Source organism: Chelonoidis abingdonii, chromosome 5, assembly GCF_003597395.2.
Source record: "Chelonoidis abingdonii isolate Lonesome George chromosome 5, CheloAbing_2.0, whole genome shotgun sequence".
NCBI lineage: Eukaryota > Metazoa > Chordata > Testudines > Testudinidae > Chelonoidis > Chelonoidis abingdonii.
Window position 1 is genome coordinate 21,134,966 of NC_133773.1, and position 25,596 is coordinate 21,160,561.

The 25,596-nt window shown below is 45.3% G+C and overlaps 1 protein-coding gene across 1 annotated transcript; it reads right to left on the reverse strand.

Moving 5' to 3' along the window:
• Positions 1 to 7,540: 7,540 nt before the first annotated feature.
• Positions 7,541 to 24,080, reverse strand: LOC116836556 (flavin reductase (NADPH)-like). Its single transcript, XM_032800236.2, has 5 exons — positions 24,025 to 24,080; positions 20,110 to 20,251; positions 18,807 to 19,008; positions 16,674 to 16,841; positions 7,541 to 9,792 (listed from the first exon to the last, which is right to left on the reverse strand). Exons 2-5 carry the CDS (start codon positions 20,242 to 20,244, stop codon positions 9,635 to 9,637), a joined length of 663 nt encoding a protein of 220 aa, XP_032656127.1. The 5' UTR covers positions 20,245 to 20,251; positions 24,025 to 24,080; the 3' UTR covers positions 7,541 to 9,634.
• Between the last annotated feature and the right edge of the window lie 1,516 nt (positions 24,081 to 25,596).

Genomic DNA, 25,596 nt, shown 5'->3' on the forward strand with positions numbered 1-25,596 from the left:
CTCCGCCACGGCACAGGCGAGAGAAACGGTCGGAAAAAACAAAACAACAACAGCACTGCTGCCATGAACCCTACAGCAGTGCAGAAACGCAAATGCCATTGTCCCACCAGCCTCAGAAAACCACCCTGAACCCATACTATCATCAAACGAGTGCTGTAGAGGACCAGTGCTTGTGTCATTCTCATGAACAGGTGCTGAACTACCAGGAGGAAGATGCCGCCAGACAAACTCTCCAATACCTAAGATTCTTAACAGGCCCACTTCCTTTCAGATGTTGACCCACTGAGGAAATACACTAAAGAAACTGGAACCATGCAGAAACTACTCAGGGATACAGATCCTCCCACACACCTAACACCAAGAAAAGGATACAAAAAAAGAGAAAAAAAAAAAAAAAACAAATAATCAGCAACCCAAGAGCCCGTACCCATAGGGTAATACATCTCCATCTAAGCTGCACTACCACACAAACACATCGATAGCACTAGCCACTCTCCAACAAACAAAACAGTACGAAATACTGAGGAAAAACCAATAGGCATGAACTAAAAACGACAACATAAAAATATACCTAAATAATAACGAAATCGCCTATATCCCTCTTCCGGGGTCTCAGAGGCTGTCTGTACGTGCTCACCCCCTTTGTCTCCGGTTTGCCCCCATCCCTATCGGCTTGTAGCGTTCTGTAGTTTCGCAGTCTTCCGCTGTGTATGTCTCGAATGCTTCGTCACGGGTTGTTGGTCTTGCCTTGCTCTTGTCTACTACCTGAATGCGGTATCTGATGGTTGTCCTTTCGCGATTTCATCTTCAGAGTCCCTCTCTGTGAGTGCTGGCTACCTGCGGGCATATCCATTTTCTAGCCCACCCTTCTTAACCTTCTCTCTTGCTTCATTAGATCTTCTTTCTCTTCATCTGCTGATTCATGATTTCGCCGTGGTAGTTTGTTCTGGGTGTCCCTTGGTGTCCAGTGCGGCGGCGTTCAGGCTCTCCAGCTCTCTCTTCCCTGGGACTTCCACTTCGCTCTTGTTCGTCGCTCCCTGTTTTCCCATATATTCTCTCTGGGCTCAATCTTGGCTTCTTACTGCCTTGCTGGGGCAGCTCTGGTCCTGCAGGACCGCTGTGGTGATCGAACCTACTTCGTTGCCTCTTCTGCACCTTGTCTGTGTCTGCCATTCCTTGTCCTTTCCTCGTTGTGCACTTTGTACCGACGATCGGGTATCCTGGCGGCTCATGTTCCCTGCCCTCCCTCTTGACGGCTGGGCGCTTTCCGCGTCTGTGCGCGGCTTTTGGTGCTTCACTCCCATCATTTTAGTATGCGATTTGACTCGTCCCCTGTAAGGCGTGTGCATTAGCATTTTCCCCTAGATCTCTTTCTGTTTCCCTCACCTCAGGTTTTGGCAGATTTCCTTTTCCAGGGAGTCTGGCTGCTCACCCTGATGGTACATGACGTCTTTCCCGCTGATCCTTCGCGGATAACTTGTGACTCCGGCACCTCTGTAGTGAGCATTAATATCAATTTGCGGCACCTTATTCTGGATCCTTATGATTCTTGATTTACCCTGCATCCGCCCTTCACTGTCCCTGGCCTCTACAAGTCATGGTACTTGATCTTCTATCACATCTCCAATGGTGACTCTTGTGTGCCGGTCCGTCATATATTACAGCCATAGAAGCTTCCGTCATTTCGTGAGGCGGGTGGCTTTCGGGTTTGACTCTTGTCGTCGGGCTTGCCTCACACATTTGCATGTCTAGCTTTTGTGGACTTGGAGCATTCTACACCTCTTCAACATGAATCTCTGCTGCTCCAACTCTGTGGACTGGTGTAAGTTTCCTTTCCACACAGAGGAGAATAATAGAGAGTAAGTAGTTATTGAACAAGCTTTTCTGTATGTTTCAGCCATTCTTGTGCTTTCTTGCCCTCGGATTTCCAGTGGTGTTACGCTGCACGTACTGTGCTGTCGTGGTCACATGACTTTCGGGTTAAATACATTACGACGTATATAAAAGCTAAATTGCTCATCAACTACAACAGTAGTCTGCACGTGTGTGCTTGCTTTATGACACTCCTAGACTAATATGTTATCAGATAAGTGTATGTACACAAGTCCTCATCCTTTTGCTTGGATGGCATCCATAGCGGCTTCAGTTTCAGTCTTCTCATTGTGCTCGAGCTGTTACTCCCCCGGATGCACAATTTGCATTCGACTTCGAATTCAACGGTGATAACCAACTATTGCGGGGTGGCAATGCCTTCTGCCCCCCTCACCTGATCCCCCCGCCCTTCCTAGGCCATCCGGAGCATTACTGTTCTTGATGATGTATTATAATCCAACCCGCGAAGTTTGTACTTCAACACTTATTCGATATCCATTATTACGCCATCTTCCGCGCTAGTGGTATACAACTGACTAGGTTTGATGTTGTGTCTGTCTGGCTAGGTGTGGACTTGCGCGTTTGCGGAGAGGAGAGTGTGGCTTGGCCTAAGGTCTGGGGTCGCTGTCGCGTTGTAAGCTGTGGCCGGCTGATTTCTCCCTCCTGTCACTGACGGCCGCGGCCATATCATTTCTGCTGGCAGTAGTGAATCGTTGGCTTCCCAAAAAAACTATGACACAAAAAACTCTATGGCTGAATGAAAAAATAAGCAGATAATAAGATGGATCTTCGGCACTAAATCTTTTCACACATGGCACCTGATTCGGTATATGTCCGGTCTTGGGTCAGTCGGACTTATCTTCAGTGAGTTATAATACGTGAATAGAGTACTTCGAGTCGTGTTTGCCATGGACCTACGCTGCGCATCCGCTCTGGCCATTAATATTTCACTCGCGAGTTGCTCCCGCCTTACAAGCGCCCCCTCGACTCCTGTTAGCACTTGTTCCCGCTGCGGTTTTGCTTGTTTATCAGGTACGTTCTGGCTTTGTCCATCACTTGTTTTCAGGTTTTCACAGTGCCTTCCTGCGGGATCTCGGTATATCTCGTTCCCTCTGTGTGCTTGCACGATCTGGTTCCAATCAGTACTCATGGCGCTTCGGCAGTGGGATACGTTGTCTTGCCAGGGTGGATATCTTATCTATTTATGCTTTTTCTGATGTGTGCCAGCAGCCCTGGTTACCTGTCGGGCACCTCTCCTTTCTTTGCATGTCTCTTTAGGGTCTGCCCATGCGCTGGTAGTGGTGGTCCTATTTCTTGGCTTCCACACAGCGAAGTCCGCAGTGGAATCACTGGGACCCGTCTGCGCAGCTCTGTTGCCCGCCTAGTCCAAGCCACGGCGGCCTTGGGTTGCCTTCAGGCTGCATTTAGTGCGTTTTTGGCCTCTGCCAAAGCCTAATTAGTTTTTCCTCACCCACGGAGATGTCACTTTAGCCCCTCGCCGAGATCGCCGCTTTTTTTTGGTCACTGATGTGGGGTTAGGTCTGGGGCTGTCTCTGTCCTGCTGCCTGCCACAGTTTAGCGCGTTGTTAGTACTGTAGGCTTCATCGCCTTCTCTTTGTTCCTTTCGGCGTCCCTGTTCTTGCTTCTTCGACGCACTCCCTCCCGGTGCTGCCGGGCTTTGTCTAGTGAGCCTGGCTCCAGATCCTGTGTGCGCTCTACAATCTCGCTCGCCCGCCTTCTGTTGGTGCTCGCTCACCCCACCCGCTTCGTCCTCTGTTTGCATGTTGGCACGTTCCCCCACCCAGCCGCCCACACGCCCCCCTAGAGGGAATGGTGCGGCCACGCTTTCGTGCTGGGCCTGTTTTTTCCAGTCAATTTGCCGGTTTCTCATTGGGTTTTCTTGCATCATTTTGCTGTTGGCACTTCGCCCAAGTGGACCTTTTGTCTTTGAGTCCGATAGCCCCCGCTCCTTTTCATATTTTAGTTCTCTGCTCTGCATCACGCAATACATCTGACCGACCGATATACCAATTGTTAATCAACGCACATGCTTGTCCTTGGCCTCTTATTTTCAAGTATTTTTTCAGCACCAGTGTCCTATTTCACACACTTAGCGCCTTCCTCTGGAGCACAATGTAACTTATCGCCCCTTGCTCAACTATTATATTATTGTGGGTTCTAATTCGGTTTCTTATCTTTGCCTGATCCTATAAGTCTTTAATACAAGTTCTTTTTTTTACACTGTTTGCTCTGACCTTTCCCAGCTTGGGCAGTTCAAGCGTCCTCTCTTCCGCCGCCTTGTTGATTTTTGCCCCGTACGCCCTGTGCGGATCGCTCCCAATTGTTTCTTTCTGCTTCTTCGCAGTCATTTCTCTCTGCTCCTTTCCTTGCTCGCACCATGTAATAGTGGCTGGTTACTGATTTTCTACCTAGTGCATCCCATGTTTGCGCATCTCTCTTCTGGATCAGGGTCCCTCTTGCGGGTGGGCTGCCCCCGTCTGCCTTCCCGTGATCTCTCATAGTGCCGATTTTGTCGTCACTCGTTGCACCGCTTTCCATTTTCTACTTCCCCGCTTCCACTGCTTCCTGCAGTCGGTTACGCAAGCTTTCGCTCGGAAGCATTCAATGTATAGGTCCAGACTGTCATTTCGACCCTCAGGAGGAGTCCATGTGGAGTTCTTCTTCTTGTGCTGTTGGTGGGAGGGTACCTGTGTATCAGTGCACTGTTCAGTGTTGTCCTGGAAGTATTCTTTGCATCAGAGACGGCGAAAGTAGGCTTCCTGATCACCACAGAACTGTATCATGTTGGTGGGGGTGGCAGGGCAGAAAGAGAGTCCCCGAGCTAGGACAGACTTTTCTTCTGGGCTGAGTGTGTAGTTGGATAGATTGACGATATTGCTGTTTAGTTATAGTTTAGAAAGAGACCTTCTAAAAGGGTTAAAATGTATTACTGGCACACAAGACCTTAAATTAGAGTGAATAAATGAAGACTTGGCACATCACTTCTGAAAGGTTGCTGACCCCTGGGCTAATCCTTTTATGCCAGTTCCAATTTTTTTTTATCAAGCACCATATGAGGAAGGTTTTTGTAATTAGTCTATTAGTTCAAAGATTGTCTTTCCACTAGGAACAGACCAGTCTCTTGATTCTTGTGCAAAAATATTATTCAAATTTCAATAACTTCATTGGTGTGACAGCAGTGCCCAGATTTATATGTTAAGTATCTGTGTAAAGGGCAATTTCACAGTGGTGATGCAGAAGACCTGGCTTTATTGGTCATTTCTCATAGTGGTAGGCTGGCACATACTGTGGTATGTTTGTTTCCTTTCTTCCAAAGTTTTAAAGAGCTTTTTCTTCCTCACTCTGTAGCTGGAAGCACAGACAGCCTTAGCAGTTTTGGGTGGGCTTGCAAAATATTTTTTCAGGCCTGTCCCATCCCATCCCAAATGTCACTGACTTCTGTCCACTGTGATCACACTAGTATTCACAGGATTGGTTTTAGAATTTTGCAGAGGCTGCTGCTCACGGGTTCCTCCTTCTTCAGGGTTTGTCTCTCTGGATTTAGAGTCTGTCTGGACCTCAGAGCTACAGTCAGACTCTATGCTTCTGAAGTGGCATGGCAAGGATTTGATAAGTTGATTCAGACTTGACTTGCAAATCTGAATTGTTAGCTGAGATGGCATGTGGAAGGAAAGGAAGTTACAGACAGGCTAAAACAGAGCAAAAGTTCTCTGTCATTTCCAAAGAGAAATCTACTACCCTGATACAAGGTCCTGGTTTTGGAATCATAATGATAATTACTTATTGCAAAATAGTAAACAATAATAAGATCCCATATATACCAATCAGCGAAAAAAATCCTGGTTCAATATTTCTCTGTTCTATTCCAGTTACACGCTGCAGACTTAAGACCCACACTGTTAAGTTTGATATTCAATAAGTCTTAGAGCACAGGACAAATTCCAGAAAACTGGAAGAAAGCTAATGTTGTGCTAATTTTTAAAAAGGATAAATGGGATAACCTGGGTAATTATAGGCTTGTCAGCCTGACATTGATCCCATGCGAGATAGTGGAGCGGAACACCACATGCATCATCATCATCATCACTGAATTGCAACAGCTTGGTTCTGTAATAGAGGTTGCAATTAGATGGTGGTGGTTTAATAGATTCGGATTTAAGTACCCTTTCCTGCCAACTCCCTACTGAAAAGGTGATTGGTGCCAGCTGCTTGCCCTATTCTAGAGCGAGTGGGCAGTTTACTATCTCAGATAATAAAGTAATGCCTTTGTGTTCTTAATTCTAATTATTAGAGCATTGGTAATATTGCATGTTATGTATGGATGGCCTTGATCCAATTCCCATAGAAGTCAATGGAAAGACCCCCATTGACTTCAATGAGAGTTAGATCATGCCTTAGGCCCACAAAGGTCCCATTGTTTAGTTTTGATTCTGTTAGGAGGGTTTGGTGTGGTATTTGCTTCCTGCCCCAAAAGCACGCATTCATTAGTGCCTTGAGAGTAGTGACTTATAAGGGGAATCCTCTTCCAGCAGTGTATAATAAGCTTTATGATAATAGGAAGTTGTGGGAGTCTTTCATAGCTTCTGGAGCTGCTACCAGCAGCAACTGTATGCAGAGAGACTTTGACTGCAAATTCTGAGCACAGGTTTGAGGACAATGTAATATTGTAATAACTTTTTGTTCTTCTGTAATAAATAAATAATCATGTATTAGTATGAGGCTAGCACCCACTGTAGAAATGTTCACACTTAGTTTTAAATCATGTTGCATAGTTTTCTGGGAATGATAGCACCAGCAAACTCCTCATGAAATTATATAATAAAAGGTCTAGAAAACATGACCTATGAGGGAAGATTGAAAAAATCATGTTTGTTTAGTCTGGCGAAGAGAAGACTGAGACAAGATAACAGTCTTCAAGTTCAAAAAAGATTGTTACAAGGAGGGTGAAAAATTGTTGGTTAACTTCTGATTATAGGACTAGGGATTAAGTTGCAGCAAGAGAGGTTTAGGTTGAACATTAGGAAAAACTTTTTAACTGTCAGAGTGGTTAAGCACAGGAACAAATTGGCTATGGAGGTAGTGGAACCTCATCACTGGAGGTTTTTCAGACAAACACCTATCAGAGATGGTCTATTTATTACGTAGTCCTGCCTTGAGTGCAGGAGACTGGACTAGATTACCTGTTGAGGTCCCTTCTAGTCCTGCACTTCTGTCATTACTCTTGATATTTACTGTAGCCAAAATTACACTCAATAGGAATTATTGTGTTTAGACAATGGAAATCTGACCAGTCTCCTTATTTCAGTTGATAAAGTGTGAGTTCAGCTCATTCTCTAGCTTGGAAGGAATAAACCACAAAGGCTAGTCCAGGAGGTTCGCTGACTTTTAGACACTATGCATTAATTAAGCAAAAGTTTCTGTTGGGACAAGTTTCACCCACATTCAATGACTGTGTCTGGAGTTATGCAAGTTGAGGCAAAAGGTGAGGTTCCTTGACGCACACAAATGTTAATGATCACAAGGGTGAACGTGTAACAAAAAGATTTAAGCTATGAGTCCTGCATTTTTCCAGATAGCTATGGATTATTTCTTTTTCCACATTTCTGTCCTATGAAGGTGAACTATTTCAAAATGAAATGAGAGATAAAAATGAGATGTATTTTATTGGTAAGAGAAATAATTAGTTTATTATACTTTAAAATAGGATTTATCATTTATCTTTGCAATGTGCATCTTTAAAAACCTATTTGTACCAGTGATGAGTGTTGCAAAGTTGTTTTTAACTGTGCCCAGGCTGGCTGGATGCTTTCAGAACATGTACAGTTAACTGAGACAGGAATAAGAAAAAACACTGATTCACAATAATAATCATACTCTGAAAGTAGTCACCAAAAATCATTCAAAACCAGACATCTGGATAAAAACTAAGTTAAACCAATCACTTTCCTTTGAATGACTTCATATGTTTTTGAAAGATAGACCTCGTGTTCTTGTTTTCACAGCATTCATGGCAGTCCTTACACTGTCAGAGAAGGTGCAGTTACCCAAAGTGAGTATAAAAAGTGTAAGTTCTCTGTTAGGGTCATGGATAACTGATGCCCTATTAAGGATGTTATCCTGTGAGATACTGTGCAGCTCCTGAGTACTGAGTACTATCAATTCCAAAGCACCCAGCAGATCAGGTTTTTAAAGAGGAAGTGAATGGCTGCCAGCAGTATAGACCAGCAAGTTGGGAATGAGTGAGTCCACCATTGACAGAGGTTCCCAGCAATAAGGACCAGTACTTAATGTGTGATTAGAGGTAATGAGGATAACTATCGACTTGCACTGGGTGTGCAAGGAAGATGAAGGCTGAAGGTTTGGGTGGTAGTAATGTGGGAAACCTTGCAGGGCTGGCTCTAGGCACCAGCGTTCCAAGCATGTGCTTGGGGCGGCACTTTTCAAGGGGCGGCACTCCGTTTTTTTTTTGCTTTGGTGGTGGCAAAAAACCTGGAGCCGGCCCTGGCAGATGGAAGGGTGGAAAAGAGAGCTTGCACTGAGGAAGAAGGTGGTTGGGAACCTGAACAGCTGGACAGAAAGGTTTAGGGAACTTGCACTGAGGAGGCAGCAGCATGTCCACGCTGGGTTGTTTGGGCATAGCATTATCAAACACGTCTGCTCTGGTGGCAGGGTATATTCAGTCGTGAATAGCAATTCTTATCCATAGTCCAATCACTGGTATTTTGACATTGAAAACAGTGCTGGTTCTAACAATGTCAAAGATAGAAGGATGATAATTAGTAAAATTTGCAACATTTTAAGTAATAATACAAAAAGACTTTCAACTTTAAAAACAGAATACAGCAAGGCACAGAGTGTCATTAAGAACAATCAACTGGTTTAAAAACCTGTAAGATTCAATATAAAAGTATCATATCTGTTCCCCCATATTTGAAGATACAATGCTGCCTTGATTATGTATCCTAGAAAGGCTTCCCTTAAGAAGAGCTGAGGGACACTGGCAAGCAGCAATTTAACCAGACCTGACAAATGGTTGTGTGCTGATGTGAATTAATGACATGACCTTCAACTCCTAAATCTACAAGAAGTTTGTAGCTCACTGTTCATATATTTAGATTTCCTAGGATACTGTCTTTTAGCTGAAGAATAGAACAAACAACATAGTTAGAAGGCTAACATTCTAGGTACAAAAAGCAATTGTGGGCTGGATTCTCCTCTCACTTACACTAGTGTAAATCAAGAGCAACTCCACTGCAGTTACACTGCTGTCAAGCCACTGTGAGAAGAGAATCAGTCCTAACATTTGCGGTGATGGAGTACCTGAAGCAGTAAATGTCTTTTGTGAGTGGTTATATGGTAGAGCAAAGCTGAGGCATTTGATAACTATAGAAAACATTTACGGCCAAATTTAATGGAGATGTGGAACACCCAAAGCTCTCATTGACTTCAGATGGAATTATTGGTGCTTATCACCTCTGAGGACCATGAGTGAAAATTATTCTTTTGTGACAAGACAAATGAAGATTCAAACAAACTGCAACTTCTTCAGCCAGGTTCTTTGAATATTAACTTGATCCTGAATACGTAATGTATGATATAGTATGTTACTATTTTGTTGTAATTTTGCCTTAATAAAATTTTCTTTTGAAAAAGTCTAACTTGTGTCATAAGTGTTTGAAAGTTCTTTGCCGCTGCTTTGGGGTTGATACTTATGTTATCCTGCCAAAGAAAAATACAACCTCTAGTTTGTACACATTGCCACTCCTTTTTTTAGCCATTCGTTACTGTTGAGGAGAGACAGCATGAAGCGAGCTACATCCCCTCTTGCCACTGAGTTGGTTACTGGGTAACCATTTGGATCAGGAACGAAATAGCCTTCGTGAGTCAGGATTTCTTTGTCTGTAGGAGAAAAATAGAAACTGATATGAACAGTGGGTGGAAAAACCAGAATTGCAGAGTCAAAACTACATTTCAGTTGATTCTCACCTGCTCAACCCCAATGCAGGTATGAAATATCAAGTTAATTTTAAGCAATAGCTATAGAAAGGTACTATTTTATATCTTCGACAAATCAGGAAATATAGTGGCCACTCTTAAGTATTGCCAGTTGCTTTAGGTCAGTGGTTCTCAACCAGAGGTCCAGGGCCCCCGAGCAGGTTTGAGGGGGTCTGCCAAGCAGGGCTGACATTAGACATGCTGTAGCCCAGGGCAGGAAGCTGAAGCCCCACTGCATGGGGCTGAAGCCTGGGGTTCCAATCCCCACCACCCAGGGCTGAATCCAAAGCCTGAGCAACTTAGCTTCACCAAGCCCCCTGTGATGTGGGCCCCAGGCACTTTCCCTGCTTGCCACCACTTTATGCTGGCCCTGCCTTTTATATGCAGAAAAACAGTTATGGCACAGGTAGGCCATGGAGTTTTTAGAGCATGTTGAGAGGGCCTCAGAAAGAAAAAGGTTGAGAATTTAGGTAACTAAATAACTTCAAGGACTTCTACGAAATATTATGTGATAGACTAGGTGTAGCTACATCACCTCCCTCCCTCTCTCCCTTCCCCAAAAACTTCTATCACTCTCTTTATGTCTTCTTTTCTCTATCTTCTCTTTCTTTTTCTTCCTGTTACAAACCCTGCTTAACCTTCAGGTAGCCACCTAAGAGGCAAGATCCTCAGCCAGTGAACACTGATTGAAGTCACAGGAGCTCTACCGATTTTTACCAGCTGAAGCCTGGCTGAAGAGATCTATTAAATAGCAATAATGAATGCACCGAGTGTGGTAAGTAATCACCTTGTCTAGTATGTTACTATCAAGCTATTTTTTGCTTGTATACAGGATTCTTTAGCCTTGTAGTACGTTAAGAAGAAATTCTGCTCATTTTCAGCTGACTTCCTTACTGCACTTGTACTCATTTAAATTTCTTAAAATAAAGTCTGAAAAACAACTTCTAAATAACATTAGTAGTATTTGCCATATTATTAGTATTATCTATATCACTATCATTTATTTGTACTGTAAATCAGGCTGAAGGTCTATTCTATAACAACCAGTCTATATTATTTATAAAGTAATGAGCAACTCTGAAGCAGGTTCTGCCTCACCTTACCCCAGGATCAACAATTATTCCATACATAATATTATTTGCCTGCAGCACATCATTACCTAGCCTCCCTCTAGAAAAGCCTATTAAAATCTCCTTGGAAGTTTGACAAATGTTTATAATGGGTCTTGTTACTGTTTTATGATGGAGCAAGGAAGGTGGGAGTGGCAACATTTCCCAGTCATAAAATGTTGTTCAGCGTTGCAGAGAGAATGTATTAGCTGTTTTTGGCTAAGAAACAGCGTACAGCCAGTAAACAGTGTTTTTGACAAGTGTCTATCCTGCAAGGTAATTTTTGTTGAGTCCAATTCATTTATTTTTCCTTCTCATTTTTTATTGTAAAAATGGAAGCCAAATTCTGCTCAGTTATGCCAGTGTAAATCCAGAATCACAATACTGAAGCCAGTTGACATACTCTGGATGCACCAAATGTATCAGGTTTATAAACTGATATGGTATAAAAAAAAGTTACCATCTGGTTTTACAATCTCCCCCAGAGAGAGAGAGTCATAGCTATGACAGAACAAAGAGCTTCTGCTGTTCTATATTCTGAGCCAGATTTTCAGAAGAGTTCAGTACCACTTCAGCACCAAAAAGAAGTGGCCAAATTTTCATAAGTGCTTAGTGCCCATTGCTTTCAAAATACAGCTCCCAATGTTCTCCACGAAGTGCTGGATGTTCTCCACAAAGTGCAGATTTATGAACATCTGTTCTTTTTTAGTCCATGGTGCATCCTTATAGGAATATAGTTTTTTCAATATGCATTTAACATCACCCTCTTAAAGGTGTTTCTTCTTGAACTACCAATGTCTCTTCCTGGAAAAGAGTGTGTGTTTAAAAAAAATAAATTTGATAAACTGGAGGAGTTTCTTCTAATATACTGTGGTCTGACAGGAAATTATCAGGTGCTAGCTGTGAACATTAAGGCGCTGGGAAACCTCAAGGGAAATGTTATAACATAAACTTGTTTCTTGATAGCATTTGGCTTGATGGGTAAACATAAACATGTTCATTTTTAAATGGGGAATTTAAGTTGAGGCTGAGGTCCTAGGAGAGATGAGCTCAGATTCAAATAGAAGGTCCTGGAAGCAGAAGCATGTCTTCTGCTCCAGCTCCTATGTGGAGGCGCAGCCAGGTGGCTCGGTGTGCTGCCCTGTCCACTGGCACTGCCCCTGCAGCTCCCATTGGCCATGGTTCTTGGCCAATGGGAGCTGCAGGGGTGGGGCTTGGGGCAGGGGCAGTGTGTGGAGCCCCTTGGCTGCCCCTATGCATTGGAGCCAGAGGAGGGACATGCCACTGCTTCCGGGAGCTGTGTGGAGTAGGGCAAGCCCCCAGCTGGAGTGCCAGAGCAGGGCAAACCCCGGACCCCGCTCTCTGGCAGGAGCTCGTGGGCCAGATTAAAATGTCTGAAGGGTCAGATGTTGCCCCCAGGCTGTAGTTTGTCCACCCCTTAGCTAGAGGATCAAGAGCTTTTGCCTTTACACTGATCAGCCCAAGATCCCAGGTCTGTGACAGATTCAAGTGAAATTAGATTTTACATTTAAGTACAGTAAACTCCATTGTTTTGATAACAATCTTTACTAAAAATGAGAGTGTACCCCAGCAATAAAGTCCACATGGTGAGATACCTTGTTCTAGCCCCCTCTTGTTTCCATTGTGCTCAAAAAGGACTGTATAGAACTACCATCTACAATGACTTTTAACAACCAGCGTTTGACAAACTCCAGCTCTGGGGATGAGTGGGGAGGACTTAATTAAAATAAATGATCATTAATAATCATTTGCTGTGGATTTTGCTATCCTGCGAGAATGCAGTGAGATCTATTATCTCAACATTTTTTTTTCCTATTTGCAACAAAGGTCTTTGTTAGTTTATTAAGCTAAAATGAAGCCTCACAGATAATGCTGACATTATTTTTCTAACTCATTTACAATGATCACAGGAAAACAATTAATTCCATGAATTTCTGTAGGGTACACTTTATTTGATCATGGAACAGTTTAATCTTTTTAAACCACTGGGATTATCCCCAGGAAAACAGCTTTGCTTGTTAATATACTATCAGTCCTCTAATATCCTGGTTTTTTTCCTCTAAGAATTAACTCCTGCTGCTAGTCTTATAAAATTAACCACAAGTGTTCTGTGAATAACTGGAGGCTTGATCCTGTAAGATGGTAACTACTCCCACAAGGTGCTGAGCACTCTTCCGACTATTGACTTTGTTAAGAGTCCAGGGTGCTCAGCACCTCCTAGGAGCAGGTCAGTAACTCCCAGGATTGGGATCTAAGCCCTTGATCCTGCAAACCCTTAAATACATGTGGAATTTTACTCATGGGATTAATCCTAGTGACTGTAACAAGATTACTCATGGGTGTAAAATGTCTAAGGCCAGGTCTACACTGCGACTTTAAATCGGTTTAATGGCCGATATACCGATTTAACGCTGTATCCGTTCACACGACGTTGTCATTAATATCGAGTTAAACGGCTCCTTAAATCGATTTCGGAACTCCTCCCAAACGAGAGGAGTAGCGCTAAATTCGATAGTGATAACTCGGATTAGGGTTCATGTGGACGGAAATCGACGTTATTGGCCTCCGGGCGGCATCCCAGAGTGCAGCACTGACCGCTCTGGACAGCAATCTGAACTCGGATGCAGCGGGCAGGTAAACAGGAAAAGCCCCGCGAACTTTTGAATTACATTTCCTGCTTGTCCAGCGTGGAGCTCTGATCAGCACGGCTGGCGATGCAGTTTGAAATCGAAAAAGAGCTCCAGCATAGACCGTACGGGAGATACTAGGTCTGATCGCTGTATGGGGAGACAAATCTGTTGTATCCAGCTCCGTTACAGAACACGAAATGCCAAAGCGTTTGAATAAAAAACTGCAGGATACACAGCGCTGCGTGACAAGCGTAACGGGAAGCCAGAGACTCAAATGGACGCTCATGAAGGGAGGGAGGGGGTACTGAGGACTCCAGCTATCCCACAGTCCACAGCAGTCTCTGAAAATTATTTGCATTCTTGGCTGAGCTCCCAATGTCTGTAGGTTCAAACACAGTGTCTGGCGTGGTTCAGGGAACAGCTCCTCAGTTTATTTCCCCCCACCACCACGTGAAAAAAAAAAGGGAAAGATTGCTGTGCTATGGCGTTTGCTCAATGCACTCCGCGAAAAAGGCGCCAAAGGGTTGTCTGCTGCCTTCACAAAGGGAGGGGTGAGGCTGTACCCAGCACCACCCGGGGCAGTGTTTTCTGCCCCATCAGGCACTGTGCTCTCAACACGGAAGTGGGAACTATGGGATAGCTGAGGAACAGCTACCCACAGTGCACCGCTCCTGAAATCGATGGTAGCTTTGGACCATGGATGCAAACAATCGATTTCGGGATCCCACTGTGGACGCGCTAAACCGATTTTATTAGATCTGTTTTGTAATATCGGTTTAAGCTAATTCGAAATAATCGTGCAGTGTAGACGTACCCTAAGTGTCGAAGGTGGGGTTTACAGGTTTTATTTTATTACTATGATAAACAGGGTTTTCAATTAAAAACACAAAGATTTACTAATCTGGGGTCTGTATCCTTCACAGGATCTGAAGAATGTAAGGCCCTGAGCGGCTTTACTGCTATACTGAAAGATATTTAGGACTATATATTCAAAAACAGAAGCCCAGTTATGTGTGTAAAAATTCACTATCGTAAGCCTACAGCACACACCAGAGCACTTACATGTACGTGATCAACTGTGTGTTCAGATACCTCAGTGTGATTGTGACATATATAGATGCTAGTGTGACTATACATGCAAAATTGTCACTTGTATGATTGACTGGGATGAGTGTGATTTTTATGTGTGAGAGTATAATTACAAAATGTGATTTACACAGCAGGGCAAAAACATTAACAAAAAATGAATCAAGGCAAAAAACTGTTAGTTACAAACTCCAGTGAGAATGACGAAAACATGCACTGAGGTTTGTCAGTCTGTGTGTCCCTGGTGTGAGTATGGACAAACCTGGGCATAAAGCAGAGGTGGGCAAACTATGGCCCAGGAGCCACATCCATCCCACGGGACCCTCCTGCCTGGCCCCTGAGCTCCTGGCCTGGGAGGCTAGCCTCCCACCCCGCAGCCTAAGTTCACTCTGCCACCAGTGCAACGCTCTGGGCGGTGGGACTGTGACCTCTTGCCAGGCAGCACAGCTGCAGAGCCCTGCCTGACCCGGTGCTCTGTGCTACATGGTGGTGTGGCTAGCTCCAGCCAGGCGGCGCAGCTGCCTGTCCTGGTGCTTTGGGCAGCACAGCTGTAATGCTGCCAGCCACTGGTGCTCCTGTTAGTGCGCTAAGGGAGCAGGGGGGGTTGGATAGAGGGCAGAGGAGTTCTGGGTGGTGGTCAGGGGGTGGGAGTGTGGATAGGGGTCGGGATGGTCAGAGGGTGGCAAACAGGGGGGTTGAATGGGGGCAGAGGGCAGTCAGGGTGGGGGGTCTGGGGCCAGTCAGGGGGTAAGACGTGGGGGGGGTTTGGATAGAGGTTGGGGGCCCGGGCCACTCCTGGATGTTTGGGGAGGCATAGCCTCCCCTAACTGGCCCTCCATACAATTTCAGAAACGCAATGTGGCCCTCAGGCCAAAAAAAAAAAAAAAAAAAAAAAAAAAAAAAAAGTTTGCCCACCTCTGGCATAGAGGAAAGCCCTGGGAAAAGTGATAGTATGAGTCAAAGCAGCAGAAAATTGTCAATTAGAGATGAGCTTTGCTTTGGAATGTTGGGTTCACAAAATTCAAACAGGGAGAGGGTGCTACCTTACATGAAATGAAGCCTAAAAAGGGATTTGTCTGAACTCCATTGAGTTCCCTGGATTTCACACAGCTCTAGTCTAGTGCTTTAGCTGTGGCAGTCATGGCAAAATGAAATTAACAAGAGCTCTACCTTCACACTAGAATGGCAAATTGAACTCAACAGGGTTTGATTTTGCTGCATGCATGGCATGAAGTAAGTAACAGGTAGGGCAAATTTGGGGCCTGCCTATTCTTTGACAGTGTTCCTTCAATTCAATGTTTTTTCCACTTATTATCCTTGAGCCTGGTCCAATGCCCCTTAAAGTTTTTCCACTGACTTAAATGGGCACTGGATCAGATCCTTGGTTAGTAAAGCTTTGCTATATCAGTCCCTGGAAACATTGGCTAAATGGTGTAGTTAACATAACTGATACCCCTATATTGGAAACATGTATTTTCAAATCCATTTAATACTTTCTTTTCGTGCTCTGTTTTAAGTAGTTTGGGTCACCTGTAAGTAATTAACGGTACTGGCTAGATGTCGCTCTGCACTCTTTTCCAGATAGCTCTACCAATTCCCCTCAAGCCAACTAGCAGATCTTGCAAAATATTGAGTGACCTCAACCCCAAAAGGTAAGCTCTTGGGGGCAGGGAATGTCTTTGTTCTGTTTGTACAGCACCTTGCACAATAAGGTCTTGGGCCATGACTCTGGCCTTGATTCTGACTACATTTGTATTTGTATTATGGTAGCACTTAGGAAGCAATCAGCACCTGCTGCAGGAGGTGCTTAACATCTATTCAAAATAAGGACAGTAGGCAATGAGTGGACATCTTCATCGCCCATAAGGCCATCATATTACTTACTGGTTATACAGTCAAAGCTTTCTCACAGTTGATGCTGCTACCCTAGTTCCTTTACCTGTGGCTGGAACATTTTGAAGTCCTGGTGGCCTCACTATCGTCCAGCTGAGGTCACTGCACTCCTTCTCTAAGTAGTTCTCCATCTGATTCATGTTGTTAAGCACACTTCTGATGAGTGGCAGGAGGAGAAAACGCACCATCAGTGGAGCGCTCTGTCCAGACTCAGCTGTAAGGAAAGAGACATTCTTTTCACTCTTCACAGAATTTCTGAATATGAGTTTGGCTCTATTGGCTCTCACAGCACTCATGCATTCTCAAGTGAGATGGCATCAGTCTAGGTATTGGGACAGAAGGGGGAAGGTAGACCCAGAGAGGGAATGTAGACCCAGAGGAGTTCCTTGTGAAGCTCTTTGGGAGTTTGATTCACTATAGTAAGGGTAGAGGTACGCATTACTAAGGGGAGGGTAAGTCTGTAGGGAAAGAGACTGCAGGAGGGAACCAGGAAGCTTAGGGAGAATTTCCAGCAGACCTTAGTCTATATTGTCCTACAGATTTAAAAATCTGTTTAACAAAAGTCAAAAGAAAGGTGTTTTCCAGTGTTTAGCTATTTAACTAGCCAATAACATGAAGGAATTGTAGATTAGCATGGCAAACGCTTTGGGCCTAGGCACTGTAACACCTAGTATATCAGCATCTTCCATCAAATGAGGCTGGCCTGTAGAACTGTGAAACTAGTTCAACAAATTCTGAGCTCTATTTGTAAATGCACCAGGCAGGATATATTGTCCAGTCACATGAAATGCAGCGTAATTTATCGTGATCCTTGACATATTCTGGATAGGATTGGAGGTTTTTGGAAAAAATGAAGCCAAGACAGTCTCTAAAGAAGCTATCCCAGGCTGGTATGCAGGACTTTGGGGGATGTTAGTGGTTTCTGCTTAGAAATCCAACACGAAGGGATATGGGGAAAATTTTTCAAAGGCCTCTTAGATTCTAAGCCCCTTGAGACAGGGACTGTCTTTTTGTCCTGTGTTTACAATACCTAGCTCCTGGTCTATGACTAGAGCTCCTAAGCAATACAGTAATACAAATAAAGGTTTCAGAGTAGCAGCCGTGTTAGTCTGTATCCGCAAAAAGACCAGGAGTACTTGTGGCACCTTAGAGACTAACAAATTTATTTCAGCATGAGGTTTCGTGGGCTACAGCTCACTTCTTCGGACGCATAGAATGGAACACACAGACAAGAGATCTTTATACATACAGAGAACATGAAAAGGTGGAAGTATGCATACCAACAGGAAGAGTCTAATCAATTGAGATGAGCTATCAGCAGGAGAAAAAAAACTTTTGAAGTGATAATTAAGATGACCCATAGAAGGTGTGAGGAGAACTTCTGACATCAGGAATCATAACATTCAAAAATGAGTGGGAGAACACTTCAGCCTCTCTAACCACTCAGTGACAGACTTGAAGGTGGCAATTTTGCAACAAAAAAACTTCAAAAACAGACTCCAAAGAGAGACTGCTGAACTCTAATATGCAACTTAGATACAATTAACTCAGGATTAAACAGACTGGGAATGGTTGAGTCATTACACTAATTGAATCTATTTCCCTATGTTAAGTTCTCCTCACACCTATTTCCCTATGTTAAGTTCTCCTCACACCTTCTATGGGTCATCTTAATTATCACTTCTAAAGTTTTTTTCCTCCTGCTGATGATAGCTCATCTCAATTGCTATCATGGTATGCATACTTCCACCTTTTCATGTTCTCTGTATGTATAAAGATCTCCTGTCTGTGTGTTCCATTCTATGCATCCGAAGAAGTGAGCTGTAGCCCACGAAAGTTCATGCTGAAATAAATTAGTCTCTAAGGTGCCACAAGTACTCCTGTTCTTTTTACAAATAATAAAGTGACTCAAGAGCCTAAGTCCTATTGGCTTGCAAGGCAATGTAGGAGGTTAGGTCAATTACTGCTTCTTAAAAATTTTATCCCTGCTCAACAACAGAACTGCTTGTTCTTTCCTTCAGTTTTGAGACTTTATTTTCAGTTCGAGGTTCTCAGGAATCTCAGACACCAAAATCCCCTTTACCCAATAAACAATTGTTACCCCTCCTCCTGCCTCATTCTCTCTCAAGACAATGTTTAGAAGGATGCACTTGAACAATCTGCTGGTTACTGTACTCACGGGAAGTGTACCATGATGTCATGGTTATTATACGGTTCACTTTAGCCAGCCGCATGGCAGCCACTATCGCTTCCATTGAATCTGTGTATCCTGAAATTGCTGAAAAGATCTTGTAGGGAAAGCCCAAGCAGGAAATGACAGCATCTTGACCTTGAAAATGTCCCGACAACTGTTCTGCTGAAAAGATGTTTGCTTCCACCACCTAAAAAGATTTAATAATATCATAATCTGGTCAATACTTCTCTCCCCTCCATACTCATCAACATTTCCTTCTCCTGAGGCACAGCGTGATGAAGTGACTTGCCCGGGTTTACTCAGCACCTCAGTGGCAGAGCTGAGAATAGAATTGAGAGAGCCTAACTCCCTGCCCACTGCCTAATACACTGGACTGCACTGGAGTTCAGTGCCTCCCAGCTCCACAGACTAATGATACTAGCCTAGAGGCTCAGGCTCTAGGGAGGACCCAGTCTTCAAGGGTGTGTTCACTTCTTTGTTTGCCTGGTCCAAAGTCAATGCTCTCTTCTCCAGGGTCATGAGAACTCCAGTCGAGGTGTCTGGTGAAGCTCTTCTCTGAGGCAGTTAGACTCCATTCCTGCAAGCTTTGAGCATTTCTTGAGCACTGCTGACTGCTTTCAAATCCCACTAAAATCAGCACTCTGAACAGAGCCTTTGGCAATTCCACCCTTTCAATTCCCAGACCCAAACTGTAGCTGAGGCGCTCATAAAAGTGAATTAAAATTAAAGACAAAAATAGCAGGAAATGTGGTATAACATAAAATCTCCTGGGATTGTAGAGATACTGGCTCAGAAAGTAAGGTGGGAATTTCTAGTAGGGCAGGAATCTGCAGGTGCTGTATCTGGTTATTGGAGATCACATGCCACACAAATAATTTAGATGCCATTGGGCATGCTGACATGTTTATGTAGAATCATTTGCCCAACCTGAGTTACAATAGCTATATAGAAGCTAATCCAAAGCATATAGAATCCAATGGAGAGACTTCAATTGAATTCAATAGGCTTTGGATCAGATCCAGAGGCAATGTAAGTACAGTAGATAAATATAGAATATATTTAGTGCAAGATAAAAAAATGAGTGGTCCTCATTGCTTGCATTATTGGTTGCCTGACTTGAGACACATTAAAATGACCACAATTTTTAGAATGTGCTGAGCACCCACCTTCTGAAAATCTGGCCCCTCTAAAGTGTCAAGTTGAGGTACCCAAAATCACTAGTCACATGAGCAAACCTTGGCCTCATATAGCAAAGTATTATCTGCTTAGTATTTAAGTAATGAAGTACCTTCAAATTTTTATGTTGAACAGTCAGTTTGGTGACATTCCGCACAAGTGCTGTCACTTCATGGCCTTGCTGTAACGCTTGTGAGACCAGAAACTGACCGGATTGACCTGTTGCACCAAGAACTGACAGCTTCATAACTTATCTGCAAAGAAAAGGCAAGGTTGAGAATGGTTTTGGTTGTGAATAGCTGCCTGGTATTTAAGTTTAAAAGAGAAAAAAGGTGTCTAGATGTTTAGGAAGACAGTAACTTTCAAGGTCCAACTCAAGTTTCTTGTTTAACTTTGATTTCGGCACAGTAGCTCTCTAGGGACCAGAATGTGTAAGTTACAATGTTGTGGTATGGAGTCACAGGACTGCAAGGGAAAGCTCTAGGGGAGACTGATTCTCAGGAGGTACAACCCTTCACCCACTCCCCAGTGCAAGTGGTGGGAGTGAACAGCCTGTACTGCATGTTAGCACTTTTCAGCCTGCTCCCCATCTCCGCTGCTAGCAAGTTCTGTAGGCTAGTAAGGATGCTGCAGCAGGACATGAAGGAATCAGTCACTGTAGTCCCCCAAAGGCATGGACTGCAGTTGTCCCTGGCTCTTGTACAGGGTGCAGAAAAGCTTCTTGGTGTGACCCTCTGTGACGAGGGGAGCCGGGGCTCAACCGTCCCTGTGGAGGAGGGGAGCCACACCGGCCTCATCCTGTTCTCGCTGGGTCTTGTCCCTCGGGTCCGCAGTCCGCTGTCTGGCCGTTCGGTCCCTGTGGAGCGGACTGGGACACAGCAAAGTCAGTAGGGGCCCCGCCTTGGGTATAGGCGGGCACCAAACGAACGGTCCGCTACACTCTGGCCCCTTTGGGCGGGGCAGAGCAGCAACAAAGTCAATAGGGGCCCAGCCCTTGGTTCGGGCGGGGCACCAAACATAGTACAATAGGCTCCGGCCCTTTGGGGCAGGGCAGAGCAGTGACAGAGTCAAAGGGGGCCCAGCCCTTGGTTCGAGCGGGTCACCAAACACAGTACAATAGGCTCCGGCCCTTTGGGGCAGGGCAGAGCAGTGACAGAGTCATGCTGGCCTCGTCAGGTTGAGGCGAGGGGGTTTCTGCCACCCAGTTACGGGTGGCAGGGGGAACGCAGGCCCACTCACTCCTCTGCGTTCCGGCCCGGGGCCCTAGTAGCAGCTGTCGCCGCTAGTGGCAGTCAGTGGGGATCCAGTCCGAAACACACTGACAGAGTGATCAGTGGGGATCTTGACCGACACACACAATCATCGGCTTGGGGCCTTCTGCGGCCTGACTGTAGTCAGCCGCCCCCGGGCTACTCTCCATCCCCCCTTCACCTCCTACCTGGTCCGCAGCGTCATCTACCCTCATGGGCTCCTCCCAGTCCGGGCTAGGTAGATCCGGGTGCACCTCTGGGTAGCTGGGCCAGGCCTGGTCCGAAGGTTCCTCCAGGCCGTAGTTGGGTCTGGGCAGCTTTGGTAGTTCCAGCAGCTCAGGGTCATGGTTGCTGCGGGTCGGTTCCAACAAGGCCTGATACCTGTCCCAGAGCTCGGCAGCCTCCCAGCAAGAAGGGTTGGCTGGCACATTTGCTCTGGCCAGCAGCTGAGCTCCAACTGAAGGCCGGCGCCCGGCTTTTATACTTCCGGGTCGCCACCTGACCCTTTGAGGGGCGGGGCTTCTGCCCGGAAGTTCTGCCCTGGAGGAAGATGGACGGGGCTCAACCCTCCCTGTGGAGGAGGGGAGCCACACCGCCCCACTACACCCTCTCTCATTTGATTCCCTCACCATCACCTGTTCAAAGGCGAGGGACAATCAACCCCTAAGGGTAAGGCTACACAGCAGACATTGGCATTTCAGAGCGAGTGAGAGCCCAGGTTGACATAGGTGGTCCAGTGGGGCTCATGCTAGTACTTTAGATAAATAGCTGTATAGACAGCTCTTTGAAGTTGCAGATAGAGCTGGAGATCACACTCTGAAGCCCACTCCCCTCTCAAGGCTTCAGAGCTCCAGCTTCCAAGTACTGTTTACACAGTTATTTTTAGAGCACCAGTGAGTTTGTTGACCCAGGCTTGGAGGCTGATTTGTGCTCCCTCCAAAATGTAGACATTGGAAGCATTTCTAGTTAACGTGGCTATTGATTTGTTTTGAGCCAACTATCTGCAGTGGAAATTATGATGGGTAAAGTGTGTAGAAATGTTTAGGTGCAGTGTACATTCCCAGCAGGATCAAGGGGCAGCTGGGAATCTCATCATTCTCTCTAGCTCCTCCCAGACTTTGCTCCCCATTGCCGTTGTTTGCGTGGTTCCTCACACTTTGGGGCATACTGGGCAGATTGTTGCTACAGTCTCGGTGTATTTACTTACATTTACCTTATAATTAAAAAAGACCCAAGGCCATCCAGAGGTGCACATAACTATTCTGCACAACCACATGTTCCTATTCCAGTTACCCAAGTTCTCCCACCCCTATTCCCTGCTTTGGTTTGTTTGTTACACCCATTTATCAGGTCTTGTCTTTTATTAAATTGTAAGCTCTTCAGTCTAGGCCTATCTTTTTGTATGTCCATATAGTGCCTAGCACAATGGGTCCCTGATCCTGGATGTGAGATCAACATAAGAATGAATAAGGAATCCTTAGCTCCTATATACTTTGCATCCAAGGTTTCAGTGTACTTTATAAGAGTAATTAATTTTACAGATCAGAAAGATTGGGGTGATTGGCCCAAACCCACAGAACAAGCTGGGAATAGAACCCAGGCCTTCTGACTCTTAGTACAGTACCCTAGAAAGCAACCTGACAAACCGTAACATAAAGGTACATAATTTTCGGCAACTCAATTGGCTCAGATTTGTGGTTTTGAGGATTTAAATTCCCTTCCTTTTGTACCTACTCAGCAGCAGGGTGAGCCTCTTTGCTAAGGGAGAGGTGGAGCAGGCGATTGTAGCCACCTCTTCTGGGATGCGAGGAACTACACCTCATTCGCCCAGTGCCCCTCTGCCCTGTGCTGTTTCCTGGATATCAGGCCTGCTGAGCGATCAAGGAGCAGACAGCTGCTTGTATCATTTCAGAATGCTGAATCATCCTCTGGAGCCAGGGATTTCTGCTAGCTGCCATTGCTACATTTTCAGACTGAAACTGAATTCTGTGCTTATGTGTGTACCTGCATATGCTATTTATCTTATTTCTTTGCAGAGCTCTCTCTGGAGTTCACCGCTGTGCTGCTCTGTTCCCTTCTGCAGGGCCGGCTCCAGGCCCCAGCACGCCAAGCACGTGCTTGGGGCGGCATGCCACTGGGGGTGCTCTGCTGGTCGCCGGGAGGGCAGCAGGTGTCTCCAGTGGACCTCCCGCAGGCGTGCCTGTGGGAGGTCCACCGGAGCCGCGGGACCAGCGGACCCTCCGCAGCCACGTCTGCGGGAGACCACAACGGAGCCCGCAAGGACCGGCCGAGCGGCAGAGCGCCCCCCGCGGCGTGCCGCCGTGCTTGGGGCGGCGAAATGGCTAGAGCCTGCCCTGCCCTTCTGGGAATTGTTTGGAACAGCTATTCTCCTATCTGCTTCATCTGCCCCCCACCAGAAACTCCCTCTTCTCCCGTCACCACATACACTACATCAGAGATATTACAGCAATAAAAGACATTAGATCACCAGTCCACTCCCCTACCACTATCAGTTTTTTGTCTATATACTCCTCTATGTTGTCACATTGAGTAGCAGCAGACAGTGGGGCAAGGAATCATTGAGAAAGAGAGGCTGCTTATTTATTGTATCATATAATCAGTCCAGGATCTTCCATAAGATATTCAATAGAAATTTAAACAGGCGAAGTTCTCCATGCCACCCAAAAACCACTTCTCAGCAACAAGAGGATGCATGAGAGCATAGAAATGACTTTTCCCCAGCCCATCCTTAATACCAAACTAGAACAAATACTTACCAAAATCACTTCCTGGAGACAAGCCACGGGAGATGGCTATGCCTTGGTTAGAGCAGTGCTAGAAGTAGCTCTGCACCAAACTCTCCAGAGAGTCTTTACAGCGTTTATGTATGGGAGGCTGGAAACTGGACTCAGGTTTCCTTTTCTGTTGTGTTACACTAGGTTCTCCAAACAGAATCATCTGAGCATGTATGAATTGACCCCTCCCTCCCTACCTCGTACAGACTCTGCCTCTGTGAATATTTTAATGTTGCTTAAAAATAATGTCTTAATCACCTTTGTTTGTTTTTTAATGTATTTGAGGCTTATCACTAATTTCCCACAGTCCAGCCCTATTCCCTTTAATCTGAACAACATGCAACATCCTGCCAAGGCAGCAGAAAGTCACAGGCAGGGAGATGCAATCTGCGGATATTGCCCACGCCTCCAGTGTACTGTTACATAAAAGTTATGCAGGGTAAAAGAAACCTATTAACCACCACTAGCTAGGCTGTCAGCAATACAAATTGCCACTGACTGCATCCAACCACAGAAACTGCTTTTGGGATTCGCTGAATTGGGATCTCAGTTTTTCAAGGAATCCTGATTTTGCAGAACAAATTTGTAGAACAGTGGATTCTGCTGCTTGCCTGAGCACATTGATTACTATTGGGTAGTGCCTAGATGCCTCAGTCAAGTGGGGACCTGGGATGGGGTGTATAAACACTACAGTGGCCGTGACAGGGTGAGGGGGAGCCAGAAAGCTCAGTAGCACATTCTGTGGCACCTGGAGTGCAGAGGCAATTAGGATTAGACCTCAGCTGGAAGAGCCAGGCCAGGCTTCCTATAAGGGAAGGATTGACAGGCAATAGGAAGAAGAGATGCAGAAGAAGAAGAAGAAAGGAGTTGGAGTTGGAGTTGTGAGTTGGATTGGAGTTCCTTTCTGGGAAAGGAACTGTAGTGAGGTCTGAAACGGAAGGCGTTTGTAGTGTTGGGACTGTTCCTGATGATCAGGATAGCTGGCAAAAAAAAAAAAAAAAAAAAAAAGACTCCTGAAGCAGGTAGGGAAGAAAGAAGCCCTGTTGGTCAGCAGCTCAGGAAAAGCTGGGCCTTTGAGGAGACAGCTGCAGTGCTCAGTAAGATAGGGAGACTGAACTCTGTGGAGCCTGACAGTAGGGTAATGAGTCTGCAGGGAACTAAGACCAGGCAGGGTGGAAGAGTTTTTGTTCCTTTGTCTTTGGACATTGTCCACCTGGGAGGGGTAGGACTCTTAAGGGTATGTTTATACTACTAGTCTAGATGTGATAAATTGACCCCTGAGCATTCTCCCCTCCACTCCTGTACTCCACCACCGAGAGAGGTGCAGGCAGAGTCAGTGGGGGAGCGGCAGCTGTTGACTCACCGCAGTGAGGACACCATGGTGAGTAGATGTAAGTACACTGACTTCAGCTACATTATTCATGTGGCTGAAGTTGCGTAACTTAGATCGATTTCCTCCCCCGCCCAGGCCAGTATGTCAACACTGCAAGCAGGGGTGTGATTTGCAGGTCAGGTAAATAAACCTGTGTTAGCTTGCTAAAATAGCAGTGAGGA